Source organism: Arvicola amphibius, chromosome 4, assembly GCF_903992535.2.
Source record: "Arvicola amphibius chromosome 4, mArvAmp1.2, whole genome shotgun sequence".
Classification (NCBI taxonomy): Eukaryota; Metazoa; Chordata; class Mammalia; order Rodentia; family Cricetidae; genus Arvicola; species Arvicola amphibius.
The window spans coordinates 158261567-158284755 of NC_052050.1; the positions used below are offsets into that span (position 1 = coordinate 158261567).

The 23189-nt window shown below is 49.0% G+C and overlaps 1 protein-coding gene across 1 annotated transcript in view; it reads left to right on the forward strand.

Annotated features, from left to right (window-relative positions):
* The first annotated feature begins 4692 nt into the window (after window positions 1-4692).
* The window catches only part of Efnb2 (ephrin B2), a 42668-nt gene continuing 24171 nt past the window's right edge, over window positions 4693-23189 (forward strand). The window contains exon 1 of the mRNA XM_038328363.1: window positions 4693-4954. Coding sequence (XP_038184291.1) covers window positions 4824-4954 — 131 coding nt within the window. The 5' untranslated portion in view covers window positions 4693-4823. The remainder of the gene's footprint in view (window positions 4955-23189) is intronic.

The window sequence follows — 23189 nt, forward strand, 5'->3', positions numbered from 1 at the left end:
CACCTTTGACTGTGCTTCAACAATGTAGTAAATTGTTTTCTTCATTTGTTCCACTGCTTTTGTATACATATTATAAAAGCTAAGACTTTTTTCACAATCTATTAGCAGTTCAAATGTTCCTATTTTACTAAATATGCCTTTAATTCCCAGTTTTGTTTTCTTGAGTTATTTAAATTTTTTGATGCATTACAGAATTAACTATTGACTGTTTATTTTTACTATAGCATTTAACATTTGTAGTTATTGCCCTTAATATTGTGGAGTTTGCAGAATTCTTGACTGTATAAACTAAACCTTTAAATTAGCCTGGTGTGAGGACTCTTCAATGCTTCAAGTAGGGGAAGGGAACCTTAGGCAAGGACTATAGTTTCCCTTAGGATGCAGCAAATGAGCCTGTTGCTGTTCTGAATAACGATTTGGTCACTTAATTATAATAGTGTATGTTCCCAGCGTGCGGACGTGTGTGTGCGTGCGTGTGTGCGTGCATGCACATGTGCTGTCCTGCCTGTGTCTGTGTGGCCACCTTTCCTAGATGACTAGGATGCTCGGTTTGTCACTTAATGAACATTTTCCATGCTGCTGTTACCGTGAGCTTCCGGTACTCAGTTGTCGCCAGAGCCATGTGTGCATTTCACATTACTGGCCATGAGACACTGATGGAGTCACCACCTGCTCCAGCCGACAAGTGAATACTTGATCAAGTTTTGCTAAAGGACAAACATGGGGGGCATAGGTGTTCTCCCGCAGAAGGTAGCGCATCTTTCCATTTGTCCAGCTGCTGTTCACCTGATGTTTGATTCCCTTGCATCTGTGACGTGTATTGATGGTTTTAGAGGTGAGTTGTGAGGGACTCTGGCACCCTGGTGTTGGTTGCCTTGGCTAATGCACAGCACCATGTGTTCTGTAGCTGGTCGCCACTTGCTTGGCATGATTGGGATGCTCTTGTGTGGTTTACAGAGAGATTGTGGTTACTAGAGGAGGTGATTGGTGAGCCAGTAGCAGCTGGGCAGACAGTACAGAGGATTCAAGGTATGATGAACACCTCCCCCCCGTTCTTTTTAAAACAAATACCAGTGTTTGTTTTCTGTATGTTAGAGTGCTCTGCAAATTAGAGACATATCTTTTATACTCCAGTCATTGTTGGATTGATAACAGTTTGAAAAGAGTTTTGTTCTTTCCCCAGTCCTCAGTGATCTGAGGATGTGGGAATGATGGTGTTTTTCATAATTAAAAAAAAAAAAAAAAAAAAAAAAACGAGTGAAACCAGTAAATTAAAGAGCAGTGCACGTTGATGCCAGCAGTCTCACACAGCCAGGTTAAACACGTTAGTACCTGCCGTGCTGGAAAGAGTCCTCACTGCGCATGTGCAAGTGGTCGTGGGTCTCATTTCTTAGCCAATTGCCCTTCGCTTTGGTTGATTGACAGATAGGACTGAAGAAGTATGGGACTGGTTTGTCAAAGGTTCTCTTGGGCCTTTTGTAAGAAGGGCAGAAAGGTCTGTGAGCTCAAAGTGGAGGCTCCCTTTATTTTCTTGCTGCTGGCCCCAATGAGTCCGGACTTGAAATTACAAACAGTGACATTTGGCTTCATGTTCTTAACCAAATATCGGATCAGCTCACAAAGTAGAGACCTTGTGTAGAGTAAGACCAGCTATGTGTTTCTTTGTCCACCGTAATACCTGATACAGTTCGATTGAGAATCATCGATGGGCCTCCAGACCGCTCAGGTCACCTTAGGAAACAGGATTCATTTCAGCATCTGCAGGTTGTGTTATTTCCTTTCCAAATCGAAGACGCAATGATTAAGATCCTTCATTGTGGTCAAGTTACAGAGCTGTCTGAAGACCAAACTGTTTAGCATTGGGTGTAAGGCCTAACTAATTTAAGGTATATTTTTGCTGGCTTATAGATTGGCCTTTCAGAAACTCAGTGTTGCTGCCTCCAAGAAATCATTTATGTTCACTTTTATAATAGATTGTCTTGCTGACTTGAGAAACTTCCTTAGCTATAGAAATCAGTAACTTCCTCTGCTGAAGTACTTGTCTTTTGGCATAGAATTGTGTCCTGTTTTCAAAACAAACCCAGAATTTATTTGTAAAATGAGGTTCTAGGCAGGGGCATTAATTACACTGATTGGTATGGCCATGCTTTAGATTTCCTTCTACAATTACCTTTTGTACATAACCCCATCACATTTTTTGTCAGGGATTATGATAGATGTACCAATAGATAGGAATGGCTTGAAGTTACATTTTAATTTTCAAAATGACTGGATAAACAATTGAGGACCAGAATGATCACAGGTGTCTGTCTGCTCACTGAAGGTGACCGTGGAAGTCACTGTAGCAATATTCCTGGGTGATTTTTTTTAAGTATATTTACATTGTTCTCAAGGTGAAAAGCTTCTGGGTGTCAATATCTGGCTTACTGAAAATGGTATTTTTGGAAACTGGGATATTTTCAGACATTACAAATTTCCTTTCTTTAGTTTACCAGAGAGGATGTAAGGGGAGCTAAGAGGTCACAACTTAAATTTCATAACACATACTGAACATCCCTTCAAACCATGACTTAAAACGTTAACTTCACATTAGATTTCTATGAATTCCTTAAGTAAAATCTTCTAAAATAGGTGGGGTTTTTTTTCTTTTAAAGTTCAAATAGCTTTGCTGCCAATTTTCCGGGAGTCATGAAGTTAAAAAACAATTATTCCCAGGGCTGGCTGGCTGTGTACTGTGTGTGTGTGTGTGTTCTTTGCCTGTCGGGAGTCCCTCGGTTCAGACTTCAGTACCTCACCTTCTGCAGTGAAGTCTGCAGGCTTACATAAAAATAGCAATTACTAAAAAGGCTTTCTGAAAGCTGTGTTTGGGAGAGTGAACCCGTTCCATAGTAAGTGCTCTAGTGTTTTGGTCTTAGATCTTAGTTTTTCCAAACTAACTCTAGTTACAGTACACATTAAATTAAGACTTGAAAGTCAGCACCTTTTAAAAAATTCCAGATTTGTTAAAAGGAATGATGAAGGGGGGATGCTAGACAGTAACAAAGCCATGTTTACTTTTTAATATTTAACTGGGCGGGAATTCTGTTGAATCGGTGTGAAGGCTGCCTGGTTCCGTTTGAAGAAATTCTGGTATTTGCAGACAGCATTTAAGAGCACGTGGTTGATTTTTGTCGCACGGTGGGCTGTCCATGGGACTGCCTTTTGCCTACCGTGCTGTCCCTGCGGTGGGGCGCGTTAAGCAAGTGTTTTTGAGTTGGGAGTATCTCATCCATTCCTTAGATTCTGATCCGGTAGTGGGTAGGCTTGTTCTTAAATACAGAGGGGCAAAAATGAGCGCTAGTGGGCGCTGTGGTTCCGTGGAAGTCACCGACATACAGGTTCTCAAACCCGGTCTTGGGCAAGCACGGCTCAAAGAACTGCTACCACTTCTGCTCTGACTGATAGTCGTCCGGGTCACCCCTAACTTCCCGGCCACTGTGGGGTCGAGGGGTCTCCCGGGACCTAGTGAAGGAAAACCCGCTCAGACGTCAGCGGTGGAGCTTTGGGTGGCGGGAAGCATCAAGGAGAGAGGACCGGAAATGGGGAGCGGGCCAACGCAGAAGGCGCGGGACGCACGGAGTGGGGCGCGGGGTCGGGATGGGCGGCTGACGGCTAGCACTGCCTAGCCGGTGGCCTCGAAGGTTCGCGCTGCCCCGCCACAGTCAGTTTGAACTTGTGTCGAGCCGGGCCGATCACTTGGTTCCTGAATCAGAGGAGGCCCTCAATTTGAGGCTTCGAAGGCATCCGCGAAGGGCCTCGGCACGGCACCCGGGGGCAGCGCCGCTCGCAGGACCCTCGCTCTACTCAAGCTAGAGCAGTGAGACTCCCGACGCTCGTCAGCCCCGGCGGCTGCGGGCCAAAGCGACTCCGGGGGCGCGGGCACCAGTGGCTCGGAGGCGGCTGACCCTGCGCCCTGAGCCGCACGGGGCCACTCGTGCGCGGTCCTCGGCGCCCAGCGGGGCTCATCCCGGAGGCGGGGCTCACCTGTCAGCGGCGCCCCACCTCGCGGTGCCCAGGGTCGGGTGGGCGGCGGACGGACGGGCGTGCTGTCCAATCAGTGCGCGCTCGCGGAGCGGCAGGCCAATGGACTGCGTGCGACTGGGCGGGGCCCCGCGTTTATAGTGCTCTGACAGCGCGCCCGGCGCGCTGACTCTCCGCGGCGGGGACGGCGGCGCCGGTCGGATCGCGGAGCTGCGCTCATAGCGGGTCTCGGCGCCCTCCCCGCACACAAAGGCCCGCGCGCGTCCGGCGCCCGCGGGGGTCCCAGTGCCCTCCTGCCTGCTCGGCGGGCCTCGACCTGCGAGAATTCAGGAGGCGCCCTCTCTCTCCTCTCCTCTCTGCGCTCCGGGATATGGAACCGCGCCGACGCGGCGCCCACTTGCCCGGGCCGCTGCCCGCTGCCCTGGATCTATAGTCAAGCGGCCCCTCTCAGGGAGCAGCACCCGCTACCCCACGCCGACTCGCCTCTCCGCTGCGGGCCTTTGTCCCAGCCCAGCGCCCCCGCCGCGCCCGCTCTCCGCGGCTGGCCCGGCACCCTGGAGCCGCACGGGAGCCGGCCGTCCCAGCTGCGTCCGGCGCGGCGCCCCGGAGCCCCGAGTCCGCCGAGCCGCCGCGCCCCGCGCGTTCGACCCCACCCCGCGCGCTGAGGGCCGCGCAGGGCAAGCGCACCTGGCCTCGGCGACCGCTGGAGCGGCGCGGCGCGTCCGCCCCGGAGGATTGGGGGTCGAGGCCCGTGGCCGGTCCCATCGCGACCCGGAGTGCGCAGAACTGGGAGCTGCTTGGCCATGGCCATGGCCCGGTCCAGGAGGGACTCGGTGTGGAAGTACTGTTGGGGACTTTTGATGGTTTTATGCAGAACTGCGATCTCCAGATCGATAGTTTTAGAGCCTATCTACTGGAATTCCTCGAACTCAAAGTAAGTGGCGTCCACGATCCCTTCCTCTTCCCCGACTCCCGGGCTGGTACCCGGGGGGACGCCGTATGGTCCGGGAGGGAGGAGGCCTCGGAGCCTGTTTCTAGAACCTGAGGCTCCTGTCCCCCAGCCCCCACCCCGCCACATTTCTCTAGGTGGGGACCGGTTGGACTTGTGAGCGCAGGCTCCAAGGGCCTCTTCCTGGGGCTCCAACCTCAAGTGCTCCAGGGTGCCCAAAGCCCTGGCGACTCGGGTGGCACGTCGGGAAAGGTGTCTGATGGCGCTACCCGATCCTCCCTTCTCTTTGAAGAGCGGGGGACGTCGCCACTAAAGGGGCTACAGGCGCGCAGCGACTGGCGGGCTCCGGAGCCAGGCAGAGATGCTGCGCTCTCGAGAAGCGCGGGAGCCACCGGCCGGGGCCTCGCGGGAAGGCGACAGAAATCGGGGGTCTGGGGCAGTGGAACGTCCCTTTGGGGAGGGGACCCTGAGCCCACAGCGCCTGGGGGCTGGCGTGGCTCAGAGTCTGCTCGCTAGCCGGAACGGGCGCGGGGTGCTCCGGCTCGGCCGGAGGGAGAACTCGGGCTGCCAGCCCTCCGCACGTCCGCCTCTCCCTTTGCGTCGGAACCGGTGGCATAGCCCCGGCGCGGTCCGGGTAGCTGGTTCAATTTCAACGACGTCTTTTGGAAAAACTCGGGGCCCTACCTAGTCAACGCTGCAGCCTTCGCATTTGGGGAGTCGGGAGTCCCTTGATCAGACTTGCTTTTTAGCAAAGCGCACTGCCGGAAGAAAACCAGGCCTGAGACTAACTTTCAGGTCTGGGCTCCCAGGGTGCGCTCGGGATTTAGAAAATATTAGCCATTCTTTCTTTGGTATGGTCCCGGTAACCGCACCTTAGTGCTGCCCATTACCTCATCTTCCAACTTAGGGCTAGAAAGTGTTGTGAGGGATTCTGGACTCAGCCCTGGAAGACTGTGGAGACGCTGGCTGGCTCCTGGGAGGCAGACCTTTGAGATTAGAAGCAAAATCAATGGCCTAATTGGAGTTGAGCGTATGGATGGTGGCTGGCTTCAGAGTAGAGATGAACGAATTGATTTAGAAATTACCCCATAAGCAAAGAATTGCATCTATTCTCTTAGATGCCAGTGGTAAATTTTGAATTCACCAACATAAGTGACCAAACACGAAAGGGCAAAAAAATTTCTACAACTGTAAATGACCCGAAGCAGACATTTTTGCGTGTTGCCAGGAGGCCCTTGTTTTAAAGTTACTGCCGGCCTTCTTTGATGTAGTCTGATCTGGTATAGAAATTTTTGTTCTGGGTTTTTTTTTTTTTTAATGTAAGGTGTTGTATTTGCTCCCCTGGCGTGTCATCTTTGCAGCCACACGGGATCTACAGGCACCTACTGGTGCCGGAAGGCGCCTGGCTGGGACCTGAGCGCCGTCGCCGCTCGGGCTGGGGCCCTGGTGGTGGCTGCTGCTGACGCTCGTTCGCAGTGCCTACAGAGGTCACCCTTCCCTGCCGAATGCTCGCTGTGGGCGCGCCCCTCCCCCTCCCGAATTGTCTGCCTCTCTCCACTTTGCCCTTCCACTCACAGCCCCTTGTCTTCTCCCCCCCCCCCCCCCCCCCCCCGCCACCTCCCATCCCGGTCTGGATTTAATATTTATATTTCAAACTAGCTTAAAGAAATTCCCGAAACCCTTCAGAGCAACAGAGCGAAATAAGTATTTTCTTTTATGTTCATAGTGACCACTCTACTTGGGTGTGCAGCAGGGAGAATTAGAAATGCTGACTTATTTGTGGTGGCGGGGTAAGCCGTATTACGCGTGCCTAGCATGTGGAGAATCGTGTCCTCTGTTTGCTACGTATTAGGGAAGGAATGATGACTACTTTGATCTTTAATAGTATAGTTTTCTGAGCCACGGATGGAGAGGGGGTTGCTAAGGGCCTGCATTTCCGAGGAGTAGGCCTCCCCGCCTGGCTGTCGGTGTGACTGCTCCCTGGCCTCCCCAGTAAAATGTCGTGCAGTTTTCCCGAGGATGGCTCGAAAAAGCCTTTGGAAAGCATGTGGCCGAAAAGCTATCTGTGAGATCAGAAAGATCTCTTCCCGAGGACTACAAAAGAGCCTTTAATGTTTAGTGCCTGGGACTGCCTCCCTTGTTCACGTTTCCAGGGGAAAGTTTCCCTGGCTGAGATGTAGCCGGCAGGTAACCAGAGGCTTGCAAGTTCCACTTCCCTGTGTGGGAACTGTGGGAAGAGTCCCTTGTCCTGAAACAGGCATCAGTAATTAGATTTGTTTCATTCAGGGGTCAGCCTTTTTAGCAGGTGGTCCACACGGGGAGCCTGCAGCAGCTGTGTGCATGCAGGGCCCAGAAAATCCTTTGTAAACTGGGATCTCCATAACTACTTTAATCACATTGCCTGCCATCCCATCCTGGAGAGTTTATGTAATAATCACAAGTTCTGTGTACTCAGAGATTAGTGGCTGCCCTGTTAGACTAGCCACATTGTATCTATAGATGCTGGTACTGTTTAGGTCATTTCTCAATTATTTTTAAGTTCTGGAAAGAACAGCAAAGCAAATCATTTCTAATTAGCACTTCAGTAGAACCCCTCTCTCCGTCATAGTGTTTTTGCCAAAATAAAGTGGCGGCTGGTTTTTTTGGTTGTGCCGGCTTGTTTTGATGAATAATAGTTTCACTTTAGGATTAACAGTGCTACACTGGCATTGTATTCGAGGATAAATTACACCTTCAAAAATTGTGTTCTAGTATTAATTTATGTCTGGAGGTTTTATTCTGTAAGTATTACATACTAGTTATTTTACAAAGCATTGTGCTTTTCCCATGTAGTTTTTCCCCCATATAATGCTGAATTCCTGAAATTGATTGGCTTGATACAAAAGAATGGCTGGATAAAAACCAGATAACCTGAAACACACGGGTCTACCCCACCCCACCAGGTCAGACCCTGTCAAATTGATAAACTAAACTACAGTGGATAGAACTGTTTAAAAAGCTGTTCAGTGACACATATGCACCAGCCTACCTTCTATTGTGTCTGGAATTCTTATTTTTGTAGATAAATAAATGCCGACTCAACCTTGAATGATTATCACCTTGAAAGGTGCCTATGCTCCACCATTTGCCTTGGGTTAATCTTGTCGGTTTTAACAGAGAGAGAAGAAGCAGGGAGCACTAGGGTGGGATGGGTACTGTGTCCGTCCACATTCCTCACATTTTGTCAGGATAATAAACTGTAGGTCGTGGATTTCCTTGTTCCACAGCTGAGCCAGTCAGGACACAGAGACTAACCTGGCAGCCTCTTCAGATGAGGGTCTGAGTGTCCCAGGACTGCACTTCAGCAATTACAGCTTCCAGCCCCAGAAAAGAGGGCCAAGGTTAGGATGATCTACTGGGCACTTGGTTCTGAACCCTTCACAAAGCTTAGCTGTTGACACTTGTCCTACCAATGCAAAGAAATGCAAATGACCCCCGCATTCCGCTACGTCCTGACTTGGTTGCTGGAGTTTGAAGACAGGTGAATTAGCCACCCCCGGGGTCTACCTAGAAGCCACGTGTTGGAACGGTTTCCCCAGTCTGCCGGAGAACTGGTGGGTCTAATTAGCTTTCCTAGAAGCTGTTGGTGGGTCCACATGATAACCTCCTTCAACCAGCATGGGCACCGGGGTAACTAAACCTTTCCTGTGTAACTGTCAGCGAGACTTTCCGGGTGGCTCCCGGGAACTTAATGTATCACCTAACTTGGATCCAAATTTCAGAGTACTTTCACGGAATGGGAGACTCTTTCCCCATCCCTGCTTGACTGCAGGGCAGCGTCACAGAAGTGGGAGTGGCAGAGAACAGGAAATATAGGATGTAGACCCTGGGAAGAGATTCATTTTAAAGAACATTATTTCCTGACATTCCAGTGAAAACTTTATTCTTCAAATATCTAATTACAAACTGGACACGAAGACGCCTCCTTCTCCGAGAGGTGATGAAACTGTCTCTGCCCACCTTTGCTGCCGACATGAAGAACCTGTTTTTCAGGTCGCTTCAACATCTGCATAGATTTGCTTGTGAGATCACCCTTTGTTAAAGAGACGTGTTGGGCTATTTGTAATATTTTGATTAAAATATGCAGATTCTATATAACTACGAGCTTCTAGAGAGGGGTTAGCTCTCTCTAGGTAGGACCCCTCCCCCCATTAAAGGGGAGGATTAGAAGGGGGCCCGGCGAGGAATCAGAACAGCCGAAAAGGAAGGATAGCAAATGAGACGTGTTCCGAACAGCTTGGAAAAACTCCTGTGGCTTCATTGTCTCCATAAAGCCGAAGAATACAAAAGCAAGCAGTCAGCCCTTCCCGTGATGGGAGAGGTAAACCGTTGACACAGCTCCCCTGTTTAACTTGTTTAATTCTCATTTTAAATTCAGCACTATACCAGCCGTGTGAACTCTGAAGATTTCTTTAGTAATCCATTTTGTAGTTCGGAATCAAAAACAAAGTGAAAGGGTCTGACACAATTTGCTTTTATTTTTAGGCAAATCAACCCTGGTCATAGTTAATAAGGGGATTACAACCCAGACTACGTCTTTACAGATGTAAAGTAAATCAAGGGTAGAGCATAAAGAAACTGATCCCTTTTGATTGAAGTACGGTAGAAAAGGCATAGAGAAGCTGGCAGCAGTAATCTGATTGTATGGCAATAAAACCACCATTTTCTGTCTTTCAGATAAAAAAAAAATGTGGTAAATCCATGCAGTTCATAAGATGTAAAGGCAGATAAAGGGGAAGCCTTGGCAACGTATAGATTAGCTTGATGTTAGAAATGACATGTTCCTGAAAAGGGTGTGGGGCGAAGGCCTTGCTCCAGGCTGTTGGGTATTATGTGAGAGCCAGGCAGACTTGGGAACTCGGATTAAGAACCATGAAAGCGCTACTTGTGGTCATGGGGTGGCCGGAGCCGCGAAGGAAAGCGGTACAGTTCTTGCTCATTGGTGGAAGGATAATATGGCCAAGGTAGCTTTCATCGACGGCCTTTTTCATAGACCGGGGTGGAGGCTGATTAAAACTCAACAGCTCGCCGCAGTCCTTAGGGCCTGGAAGCTTTTCCTGCTTAACTCTTGGCCTGACAGAGGCAGCCATTCTGTAGGATTAACTGCCCTACACCGCCTTCGCCTTCATCTGCTTGGACTTGGGGCAGAGACCTGCTGGGCAGCAAGGGAGACCAGAGGGAGATAGGTAGGGCCTGAATTATCTGAAAAGAAAACAGAGGCCTTTTGATTTCCGGCTTCCCCCAGGGCCCTCTGCACCTCCCCTCTGCCCCTTTGCCTGTAGAAGAGGCGAAGGAAAGCTTGGCCCTTCTGTGAGGTTGGTCTTTCCTTCCCTGGGGAAATTTAAGAAAAAACGAAAACAGGTGACAGTATTGAAAAGGGAGGAAATTTAGTTTAATTCAAATAATCCATCCAATAATACCTCAATACCGGTGAACCTAGAGACTCCTGGCTTTCCCAACTATTGTGATTGGTCATCTTCTAGTTAGATGGGATGGGCTTCCTGGTGGAAGTTTCGGGGCTCTAAAATGGTGGTGCTGACACACACTAAAGGCAAACACAAAACTCTTGGTGTTGTTGACTGGTACCACCCCCTGCAACCCTCGCCCCCCCCCCCGTCCCCACTCCTGTGTGAGGGAGCTGGACCTTCCATCTCAGCCATTAAACAAAGTGAACCATTGACTGCTGGGTTGGGTGCCGAGTGATACCCACAATTGGTTTAAGCCAACAGAAAGGAAATATTTGGTTTATTGTCGTCTTTTGGCCTTTAAGGCAAATCTGACCATTTCTTCAGGACAAGGGGTTTTCTTCTTCATGGAGTGGGACTTGGTTGTGAACTTACACATGGGGTCTGGGAGCTGTTTTATAGGCGCGTTTGCAGACGCTACCACTTCCTTGCTAAACCTTAGGTATTCTCTTTAGACCCATGTTGTTGACTTTCTTCCTAGTGCTCATGCTGGATCATAGTTTGGGGCTGCAGATAAGTTGCTTCTGTGATCTGTTTTTGGTTGTTTTTTTTTTTTCCTCACCACCGTTAGAATGAGGATAGACGTGACGGTTGCACATTGCACACCCTTCCCGCGCCCAAACACCTGCCACTTTGTGCCTTCCTTCCCATCTTCATTCTGAATATACCAAAATATCCATTTTGCTTGTCGAGATTCATCAAAGAGGAGGGATACTCTCTCATTTACAAGCCGGTCACATCCTGGCACCTTTCATTCTCCATTTGACAATGATTGCTAATGGCCCATTCAGCTAAAGTATTTGCTTGTTAACTGGGAACAGGGAATGATAAATGTCCAGCAAGCTTGCCGCCTCCGTCGGCTTTTCACACACAGACTGGCGCATATTTATGGCAGGCACAACGACAAAAGGAGGAGCCGGATCGCCTTGGCCTCGGCTTTCCGTTAGGAACAGGGTTAAAGTGATTAGAGAGCTGTAGAGAGCCCTGCCTGTGTTTACTGCCGTCCAGGACTGAGCTCTTCTTCACTGCTTTTCCGAACCCTCCCTTCTACGGGGCTTATCTGTGGGATGTACTCTAGAAATACTCTCTACGAATGGAAGGCCGAGAAAAAGGAGTGAGGAGCTGGCAATGGGTTCCCGGCATTCCTAAGGCAGCAGCATTCCGAGTAGACCTGCTTCTGGGGTTGCCACATGGAATCAGCAGTGGCTCATTCAAATAGGGCCCTTCCATATACAAATTCCAATATGTCATTCTAGAGCAGAGCATCCTGGGACTGTGGTACATTCTTGCTGACTTCAGATGTTAAAACCATAGTAGGAAAAGGCTCTCTTAAAGAATGCAGGTTCTTTCTGCCCAGAGGAATTCTCTAAACAGAACAGGAAGGGCAACTGGGTTCTAGTGAAGAAGGGAGACTTCATAGCTTCCCTTTTCCACAGTGGGAGTGGGAACTCCCCTGGGGAGCGTTTTCCAAAGGCTGTGGACGGGCCACAGGTGAGCTCCACACTCAGAAGACGTTCTGTTCATCAGGATTGTAAATAGATTCTATACAGGACTATTAAACAATACATACAGTTCCTCTGTAAATCCAGTTGTATCTAATTTTAATTGCAGTATTTATAGCTCCTCTCTAGTACCGAAGTCCCTACCGCCACCAGGACTTTCACCTGTGCTCTTTGTGAATGCTCATCTTGGGTCTCCCTAGAATATGTGTGAATGCTGCTTCTAGGTTCGGTGTATCTGTGTTGGAAGGGATTGATTTTGCTTAGGCCTCATCTTGACTGAGGTATGTGGATTGTTGGGCACAGCTTGCTTCTTCATGTTTGCCTGGCTGTTTCCTTACCTATGTGTACTTCATGGGGTTTCTGTCCTTCAAAGGCAGAGATGTCTTTGAGATGACCTCTTCCATCCACTGAAGGGGTAGCAGATCAGCCTGAGGCACAGCGTGGTTGGTCACACCACCTGACAAAACCCCTTCCATCCTTGCCTCCCCCTCCCCCACCGTGTTACCTTACCGTGTCCTCAGAACACTCATCCTCAGTCAGAATTGCCTACAGGAAACAGATCATTGGGAAAGACCCTAGGTGCATTCCCTTCTGTATGATGGAGATATCTGTCTAGTTTTCCTTTGCAACCCTACAGGCCTGGCAGTTAACCCCAGGTCTCTAGGTGTAGGACCGCTTCCAGGCATTCTCAGGTGTTTGCCACCTGCCTTATTGGCAGAACAAGGGTTGGACGCTGCCTTATTTGTCCCAACAGTTCCGTCACTTCTGACTCTTGTGGGCATCCAGTATTTGTGGGACGTGCAGGCACAACCAAGATTAATGCTGCTGGTTGCCCAGGTTCTTATCGCTTCCTGTCAGGGATTCAAGATCTACCCTCCAGATCCAAGGCTCACGAACTGAAGGGTCCCAAAGTCACCTGCTGCGATTATGAAGACTGCCTTCCAAACTCTCCCCAGAGTTTCTGATTCCTGGAGGCTGAGGTGGGGCTGGGAGATACACACTTTAGCAAACTCCCAAGATGTCACCAGCTAGCTGCTGGTGGAAACCATTCTTGGAGAACTGTGGCCGTGAGTCAGCCTCTTGTGGAATAGAATTTAGCAGTCTAACTACTTTCTAAGGCTGCCTAGGGCCCTGGAGGAAATCTGGCCTTTACCCTGGCCCCTGTTGTTCCTTTTAGAGATCACAAGGGCCTAAGAAAACTGGCTGTTGTAACTTGATTAATTCATTCAATAAATGTTTAGTAATGGCCAACTCCATTACTCTGAGAATAAAGTCAAGGTAGAAAAACCTCTTTCCTTGAGATTTGCATGCCAAGTAGAACCTGGAACATTTTGTGCTGGGATGCCATGGCATTGTATGTAGAGGGAAAGGTGGCCAATCCTGAGTGTTCATGCAGTCCAGATGAGAGGAAACTTGAGTTTTCAAAGAAAGTACTTTCTCTGAACAAAGTCATGGCAGATTGCTGAAATACAGAAGTACGCAAGCCAGAAGAGTCTGATTTCAGCCTAGGGTGATGTCTATAAAGTGTTCTTTGCCTCTGAATGGCCATGGCACAAAGTCAAATCCCAGAGTGGAACAGACAGACCCTCTGAGATGGCACCTCATTGATTTCAGCAGCCTTTCTGATGTGGGGATTATCAGTACCCATTGTTTTGAAAGCGAGTGTCATCATGGTCAGGTCAGGCCATTGATTTCACAAGGACGGTGGCTTGGTTTGGTCAGGGGCACAGGCTTTGGAGTTCACCTGTGTGAGCCAATCTCTGCTTAGCCGTTTACGAGCTGTGCAATTTGGAACAGCACCCCCCGCCCCTGGGTCACTCTCTTGTCCAGCCTTAAATTAGAGACAATCACGTAGTAGTCCTGAGTGAGAAAGTAATAAAACGGGCGGCCAGGATTAAATGCGTTTAAAGGCTGAGCTCTGAGCTCGGCACAACAAACAAGTAAACGTCAGCCATTAATAAAATTCATTGGATATCTACTGTGCCCATACAAAGAAAAACAATGAAATCACGTTGTTAAAGACTAACACTAATATTTCGAGCTCTCTGATGTTATTTTGTTTTGCTTGCTTGTCATTCCTACCAATATAAGACTCTCTGGCCCACGAAGCACCTTTTAATCCGCCCCGTCTACTGTCAGCCTAGACCTTCTTCCTCTGCCTACCCGGAGCAGGGCTTTCTTAGAACACAGGTGTATGAACAAGTCCTGGACATTCTTGTTAAAGGGTTCAGCTGTGCACTATGGGTAGGTACTTTGGCCAGACCCATTCTGTGTACCCTAGTAAAAGATGTTTGTCCTTGAGTGGATCCGTGAATCCACCCGGGGTTCGGGGACGGGCAGAATGGTGGTTTTTGCATGTGGAACCCTCAGTTCCTGTTGGACCCTGTTTTATATAAGGACGGCAGTTGTATACCTTTACCACATGCCAGCTGCTGTTCCAACTGCTGGATAGATATTCATTAAACCTTCTTACTGTACTTTATGTAGTTTTATCTTATGTGCATTGGTGTTTTGCCTGCGTGTACGTCTGTGTGAGAGCGTCAGATCTTGGAGTTACAGACAGTTGTGAGCTGCCATGTGGGTGCTGGGAATTGAACCCGGGTCCTCTAGAAGAACAGTCAGTGCTCTTAACTGCTGAGCCATGTCCCCCAGCCCCCCCCCCCCATCATTAAATCTTTTTGCAGCCACCATGGGAATATTTTTATTATCCTCTTAATACTAGTGGAGATATTGGGCCAAATTGGTTAACTGAGTTACCCGAGGTCTTGGAAGCTTAGATTTGAAGTAAGGTGTTATGGTCCCACTGTCTGCCTGTCTGATTCTCTGCCCCATTTTTTGATGCTGTCACTAGAAGGGACTGTCTGTGAGTAAGTTAAGTGTGTATTTTCTCAGAGCAGTCCACACCAGGTAGAGAAAAGAGAAGTGTTGAATGTTGGCACAATGGCAGATCATACGTTCCAGGCATCCATTGAACCTCAGATCTGATGAGGTCATACCCACTGGAAGCAGAGTCATCGTCGGGCCATCTGAAGGATGACTAGGCAGTTTTTTTATAGTATATAATACCAGTGCATTTACTGTGTGGGACTCCTTTGACTATCAACGTTTTCCTTTTAAGAATTTAAGTGACTGGTCAATCCCCCCCGGGAGAAAGCCAGGCTTCCAGGGTCACCTCCAGTTTGCTGCTGAGTGTGTGTCAAGCTAAGGAGATAGTATGACATCTTTTTTAGAGTCTAGTCACAATTAAATGCCATTTTATTTTGGATTTTGGGAACTGTGCCAGCCTCTAGCTTGTCAGAGCTGAGAAGACTCAAATCAAGTCCAGGCCTATTTCTACAGCAAACAGGGAGTCTGGCTTCTTGCCTGTGGATTCATTCAGTTCAGCCCATCTGGCTTTTGATGTTCTGCAAGTTTGAAGCAGTTTACTTAAGGAAGCCCAGGCAGTGAATATTGGTGGGCCTGGGGTTCTCTGGACTGTGGAGCCTCTCGATTGTATCTTCTCTACTCCCGCATCTGCCTACCTGCAGGACAGACAGACTGCCAGAGAAGGCAGTGGAGTCGTCATCTCTCTTGGAACTGAGATTTTGAAAGCCCCACACACAGCACGGCATCCTCCCAGCTCTTCCCTGCATGGCTCTCTCTCTGGTTCAACGTCAGCCTACTGGAGGAGCTGTGAGGCCCTCACTCCCAACTGCTCTGTGGTTTAGCCAGGGGAGAAAGACGCACGCAGCAGGGCACCATTCGTTCATAGTGCCACCCTGTGACGCCGTTCTGGGTGATGTGGATCAATCAGGAGCCAGTCCCACTCCTCATTTCTGATGGTGGCAGTTTTGTTACCCGCTGGGCTTCTCTTCTACCCCTTCTTCCCTTGTTCCACTGGCCGCCACAGGAGGAAGACAACTTCTACCACACCCACCATGGGGACCTGGGCCTGACCCCTCCCCTGGAGCCTGGGAAGGAGGAAGTGCTGGGAAGCTGCCTTTTAGGGCCTTGTAAAGCCATTGCACACAGCCTTGTAAACTGTTTGCTGGGCTTATTAAGCTTGCCTGTCAAGAAGACTCCCTTCTTAGACCCAGAGAGCAGAGTGTCATGGTCCCTTCTGTCTATTGTGGACTTACGCCTACTTCCATTCCAGAAGCCCCCACCCCCGTTTGAGTGCAGCTCTGTGCTGGGGGGGGGGGTGGTCAGGCATGTGGTGGGGTAATGGGGTTCTGCTTGTTGGACACCTCCCCGAAGGGAAAGGCAGAACACTTTGAAGTGAAGAAAGAAATGCATGATGGCGGTGGGGATGAGGAGGATGGCGGGCTGAAGGGACTGCTCCTGGATGCCTTGTCTTGGGGTGTGGAGGAGGCAGGACCACTCCCTCATTCCTGGTTAAATTTACATGTGGTCTTCATCCCTGCGGCTTCACTCCTAGGTAAACGAGCAAATGGCCCTGAAACAACGGAGAACTAGCTAGCTGGAGGTGCCCTTTGGACCCTTTCTCTGTGAGAGCCGTCCCTCTCTCTAGGGCCTGGCCCTATAAATAGCGTGGGTTCCACCTTCCTTTATAGACTCTTGCTCAAAGCACGGCTGGGAACATGACCATACAGGTGCTAACAAATTACAGTTGGGAAAGAAGGCCGCAGTGTCTCTTGTCACTGGGGTTAGGAAACCCGGTTTCAATCAGGGAGCCTGCCTGGTCGGCTTGCCAGCAGGGCAGTCTGGCATGCTCCATCGCCCTCCCTGCTCGCTCACTGCCTACCCCCAGTGCTCCAGCTTCATGCTCCAGTCTTTGGATTGTGCCTCGGATGGCCACAGAATCTGTGTTGACTTTTTTTCTCTTTCTAATTGAAGGACAAGGTAGAATGGGCAGAGAATGTTCTTCGGTCAATTACATAAATGAAGACCTACTTTTGTTCTTAATTCCATAGCAGATTTAAATAGTGCTTGTTAACTTGTGAAAAAAATAAAAACAACAACTCTGATGTCTGCGTCACACAGCTGAAGCCTGACTTGGGGGTGGTAAATAGGAAATACATTTTCAACCTTAGCCTGTGACAGGTGTGGGCCCTTTTGTGAAGGGAAGGTGTTGAGGCAGTAAAAACAATTACATGGATAGAATTGAAATAAATACCTGGGATATTTTCTCTGGAGGAGGAAAAAGCTGCTTAAACTCTCAGAATACTATCTTTGAGCATTTCAAAATGAAATCTACTTTAGTTACCAGTGGTGTTTTTTTCAAAGCAGCGTATCTCAAACAAACAAAAAAACAAGACTAACGTCAAAAGGCGTCCGTTTTCATGCAGCTGTACAGCAGTATAAGCTGTGAAATTTAATGTCCTTTTGACTCGTTGGTAATTGTAGAAGGCAGAGGAATATGATAAGTCTGGAGAGATGTATCCTCCGTGATGTAACTGTGGAATGCAAGCTGGGGCCACGAGGCCAGAGGCCCTCCGCCATCAAGGTAGTGCTTGCTGAGCAGCGCGTTCTCTGGGCTGTAGATCAGGCCCTTCCTTTGGTGCCCAGCTCAGCTCCTCACCTGGTGGAGTTGCTGAACTGGTTCCTGGGGCTGTGTACTCTCCTGGAGCTTGGGTTTCTGCTCTTCTCATCTTTCGGCTCTTGAAAAGGTTTGGCTTGTGGCTAGTGTGAAGTTTGAAATGCACACCCCCACCCCCTCGCTGTCTCGCATTGAGAACGCTTTAATGGTCCCCAATTGTACAGCCTGCTTTTAGGCCCCTTTTCTTATCCTTGAATAAATCGGGTTCAAGTTGCACAGAGTATTTGTTTTAGAGAAGCCGAAAGAAAGGGGCACCTGTGAAAACAGGCCACTGTTCCAACACACATACACACTCGAATTAAAGCAGAAAACGTCAGTTAGAGCCTCCAATTACTCCCTACTTCTTGGAGGTTGGGAGCCACCAAGAAGACAGTGGTGTGCTTGCTGGAAGTTTCAGGCTAATTACTTGTTACTCTAAGCATGGTATCTGGTAACCTAGTTCTGTGTGAACCTGACACCCTATAGCTGCTACACCCCACTATTTCTCTGGTTTCAGAATAAGCCTGTGCAGAAACTTGTTCTGATGCTGAAGCGCCAAAGGGGGCAGTGCAGCGCTATTCACTAAAAGGGGGCAAAAGTGTTTCCCAAGTATTTCTTCTGGAAGCTATTGCCTTGTCTGTCCTGGGTGCTACCATTTTCCTTATTCATTTCCGAACAGTCGCTCCTGTGCAGGGCACTCACTCCTAGAGCAGCTGATGACGCTGCTACAGCACTCGAGCAGTAAACGGAGGTAAACCCGAGACTGCGTGTTCTGCCTGTTTGTATGAAGTTCACACACCCATGGTGCGAAGCCTTTCTTGGTGGAGCATTCCTACTCCCAACTGCACAGAACATTCCAGAAAGGAAACTTCACTGGATGTGTGATGCTAGCCTAGCTGCCTACAGACATCCGAGGCATTGCAGAGGTGAGGGCCAGAGAGGGACTGGCCTGATCCTGAGGGTCTACACACAGTGGAGGAAGAACCAACCCAAACACTGCAGTTCCCTCTTCCTGTTGAACTTCACCACTGACTCAAAGTAGCAATATAAGCATTTGAGGGAGAAAACTGTTTCCCAAAATGTTGCAAGTTTCAAGTATCCTTGATTTACAATACTGATTCAGGAATATTCTAGTGTCTTAATGTCATCCTTCAAGGATGACCCAGTTTGTAAACCTTAAAAATGTCAGCCCACTTCCTGATCTGCTCAGTGATGAAATCTAATTCTAATGATCTTACTTTTCATTTGTTTGGATAAATATCTGCTGCACATCCGTATACTGGAGGGCTGTTGACTACATAGGCCGCCCTGTGCATTCTAAGGCACCGCATCAGAAAGTTAAAATACCTGTAAGCCTTCAACATTTAAAATACTTTCAAAATTAAAGCTACGAAAGCTAGTTCAAAAAGTTAGGTCAGATTTTGATTATTGTTAACTTTTGGAGTCCGGGGGGGGGGGGAGGTTGAACTTAGCTACGCAGCACATGGCAGCACATGACGGGCAGGTGCTCTGACACTAATCTCCTCACTTCTTTCTCTGCTTTTTATTTTGAGGCATGATCTCACTGAGCTGCCCAGCCTGGCCCTGAAGTCACTCTGTAGTGTATAGTGCCGGCAGGCCTCAGGACTGTGTCCCTCTTGCCCTAGCCCCTGAGTAACTGGGGTTATAGATCTGGGCCTCCAGACCCAGGGAGCTTTGAAGCTGTATGTTAAAAAGTAATGTCCAACCTGCTTCACAGAAATCGCTGCTTCCTAAAGAGAACTTTGAAACCCGCAGACAGCTAGAAATCACCGTAGCCCCGAATGGTCACTGGTGACCCCCCCATCAGTGGTACGGACTCTGTGTGAGTCGGTCTCTGGTCAGCCACATGTTTTCACAGGTGTTATCTATTTCCAGCTCGAGTAACTCATCCATGTGCAGCGTTCATACACAGACCTGGGCTGCCTAACAGTGGGGCATCTTCAGAGAGTGTGTTCTTAGGTGGGTCTGATCTCTATGAACAGCAACAGCTCAGTGTTCACGCGCCCAGACGAAGACAGTTGTGGCATGAACCTTATAGGACCGCCTTTCTCTATGTAGTCTGTGGTGGACCAAAATGATGTCGTGAAGTGTATGATTGCACTTGATGTCATTTTAAATGAAAGGAAGGCTAGGGTTTGTAGTAGGATGTGCTGTCTCCTTCCCATCCTCCCCTTCAGTTTTCTGTGGCTGCATCATCATCTTCTCGGTGAGCTCTGGGGCCATACATCATGGATGCTCCGTACCTGACCTAATGGTGCAGAAATAGGAAACAGTTAAATCGATTTTTCTGTGCAAATCGTGTTAGGTAGCAACTGACATTTTGTCATTAAAAGCTATTGCTCAGCATTTCTGAGACGGGCTGCCCTTGTGTCTGGGAGGTGCTCTACCTGGCTCAGTTCACCGGACATGGAAGCTGGTCACTGCGATGTGTTACTGACTTCACCCGTGCAGCCACAGACAGCATCAGCATCGAATAGCTGTGTGGTCATTTCTAAGCTAGCCTTTGCGTTTTGCCCGCCGTGAGGAAAACACCCATGAAGTCGTGAGGTGTCTGCATTGAGGTCTGGTAAGAGACAGGTGTTGGAGGGGAACGTTGGGTCCATAGCACAGTCTCCCCCCAAAGTATCTCATCTCCTATGGCACAGGATAAAGGTCAGAGGTGGATCTGGCAACACGTACTTCTCTCTGCTCCCAGGCCCCTGGTGACGTGGTCTTTTGTGCCCACGAAAATCTTATTTCCAACTCCATCGGCTGATTGGCTTCCATGTGTTATTCCAGCATTTTTAACAGGCCTGGGTTCACACACAGGCTTGGGTTTTCTCCTTTACTCCTCATTAATTCTGCTACGTTCTCAGCTATGAACATTAAAGAATATTAAGTCATTGATGTTAATTGAGGTTTTTACAATGAGAAGTATGAAGTTGAGGTGTCTAATTTAAATTATTAGAGATCTAATTTGGATTACTAAATATTAATATCTAATGGAGATCATTAGAATTACTCAAAGTATTCTATGTTGAGCCCTTCGTTGGCGTCTAGTTTGGCGAGCAACTCTTTCCAGCCCGAGTTAAATCAATAGGCAACCCATAGGTAAAAATAGATTTCTGGCATCAAATCATTTTACACCAGGCCTCTGGCTTGGGAAACCCTACTTCAGAGTTGCCTTTTTTAAATCCCAGTCCCATTTTCTCTCTGAGTCAAAGTCATGGAATCTATTGTCTGCGTGGAAATGATTCACTGGGGAAAACCAGAGGAGTGGCCTCTTTCTGCATAGTATTCCCCAGGACCCCCCTGGAGCTCCCCAGGGAAAGCCGATGGAGCCCGGAGGCAGAGCTTAGACCGCTACAGTCAGAGAGCAGAACAGGGTGGCGCATGCTCCGTACAGAGAGCAGAACGGGGTGGCGCATGCTCCGTGCAGGCAGAGAGCAGAATGGGGTGGCGCCTGCTCTGTGCAGGCAGAGAGCAGAATGGGGTGGCGCCTGCTCCGGGCAGGCCGAGAGCAGAATAATGATATTCAGTAGCCAACGTGGAGAGGGAGCGTGTGACTGTTCTATCTAGGCCAGGAACGTTGTCCCGGTCCTTGAACACCCTACACGTCTGTACCAATGCTGAGAGTGGTGACTGATGATGATCCTTACAAGATGATCCTTACCTAACTATGCCGAAACAAGTCAGAACACAGCTCCCGGCGTGGGTCTCCACCAGTAATTTAACATCAGCCGGTGGTTGTCACCATAACTTTTAAATTTATTTATTGTTTTTGGTTTTTCGAGACAGAGTTTCTCTGTACCTCGAACTCACAGAGATCTCCCTGCCTCTGCCTCCCGAGTGCTGGGATTAAAGGCGCACGCGCGATCACCGCCCAGCGTCACCGTAACTTTTAAAACACTTTCTCATGGTCACCCCTTGTCAGTGGATTGCTGTTGAGTGCTGCTCGGTGTACATGTGTATGAGGTCTAACTAACGTATTAGCGGCTTTCAAGGAAAACAAGTCCAAATCCATAGCTTCAAAAGTAGCTCTGTTTACTGACTTGATTATATGTAGCAGACTTCATGGCCTTGTGTTCCAAAGGCCACTGAGAAGCATTCCATTTGCCCTTGACAAACACTGTCTGCCTGTGTATTTGGAGTTCATCTGAAACTTTACATCTAATTTGTATCTAAAATACAAATTCTAGGCGGTTGGCCCACTCTTTTTTCTCCTGTTGGTTCTTGGCCTCCTAGAGCAAGGAATGGATGCCAGGTGGCCACCTAGGAAGGCCCTGTTTGGCGCAGCCATCGTACACAGGGAAGGCAGCTGGATTTCCACAGCTCTCTGTGGGAGTCTTGCAAGCCTGAGTGTATATTGACTTTCTTTCCCTTCCCCTTAACTTCATAGTTTATCTATGAAAAACTCGATTTAGAAAAACATGTGTTTCACAAAACCAGGTTTAGATCCTAATGCCCTAGATGCAGCGGTAACCGAGAAGGGCAGGGAAAGGCTTTTCCCGCCAGGTTCCATCACTGTCCCCGGGGACTTTCTTCTACAAGGGGTACCTGTGTGGCTCACACTCTGGGGTGAGAGGGGAGCAAGGCTCAGCCCTGCGTCAGCCTGGTTGTGGTTTTGTGGTTAGCACCCCGGATGCGTGCGGAAGCTGCCTTGTGCTTTAAACAAGAGGGGACGGGGTGTGAGAGACCGTGGAGACCCACAGAGTCAGGGTCAGAATCTGCCTGCCAACAGTCCGTGGAATGACACCTCGGCCTGGCTCCTCTGTATATTTGTCCCAGTGACGTGGCCTGTCCTGAAAGTTCCAATCTTACCTGTGATCGGCCGTCAGTTTGGGGCACTTTACGACTGCACGTACCTGACTGTCAGCACGTACCCGACGTCAGCATGTGTCACCCGCCATTAGCTTCTGTTTGCTCACTTGTGTTTTTCCACCAGGACACAATTTTATTGAGCGCTATTGTACGGCAACCATATGGGCGCCTGCTACGGAATCACACGAACACGTGGGAGCAGCCCACCTTCAGGGAACCGAGTTGTTAGCTCCTGAAGACCCAGTTCTCATCCATTAACGTCTCTCGGAGCATCTAGAACAATATGCAGCTTGCTAGGCGTATTGATGCACGTTTGTAATCCCAGTACTTGGGCAGCGGAGGCAGGAGGGTTAGCAGTTTAGGCTAACCTCACACCTCACGTACGTAATCAGTTGCCCCAGCCAGCCTGGGATAGAAGAGACTGTGCTGTGGGAACTGTTTCCTTGGGAAGATGTAAGCAAACGCCTCCTCGCTCCTCATAGGACACTAACAACAAACCAAACGATGGTCCCATCAAAGTCCAACTTGAGGAACCAATGAATTTTGGAGGCTCCTTTACAGAGCAGGGTGAGAGATTGCCTTCAGAGCATGGGTGAGTGACCCTAGAGGAACATGCCACTGCATAGTCTCACCCCAGCACGGGTGGTGATGTCTCTGTAGCTGCATCGGTGGAATGTGCCTTCAGTCACCTTTTACAGTTTATACATGCTAACGCCTCTAGAGAATACAAGACCATGGGACAGAATTACATACAGCTATCAGGCAGGCAAAGGAGGGAGCATTCAGAGTCCGGAAGTGCGTTGATCCTCCCCGCTCCTTTCCATGAGGGGATGTCAACAGGCAGCAGGCCCATCCAGGGACTCTTGCAAGCGGTC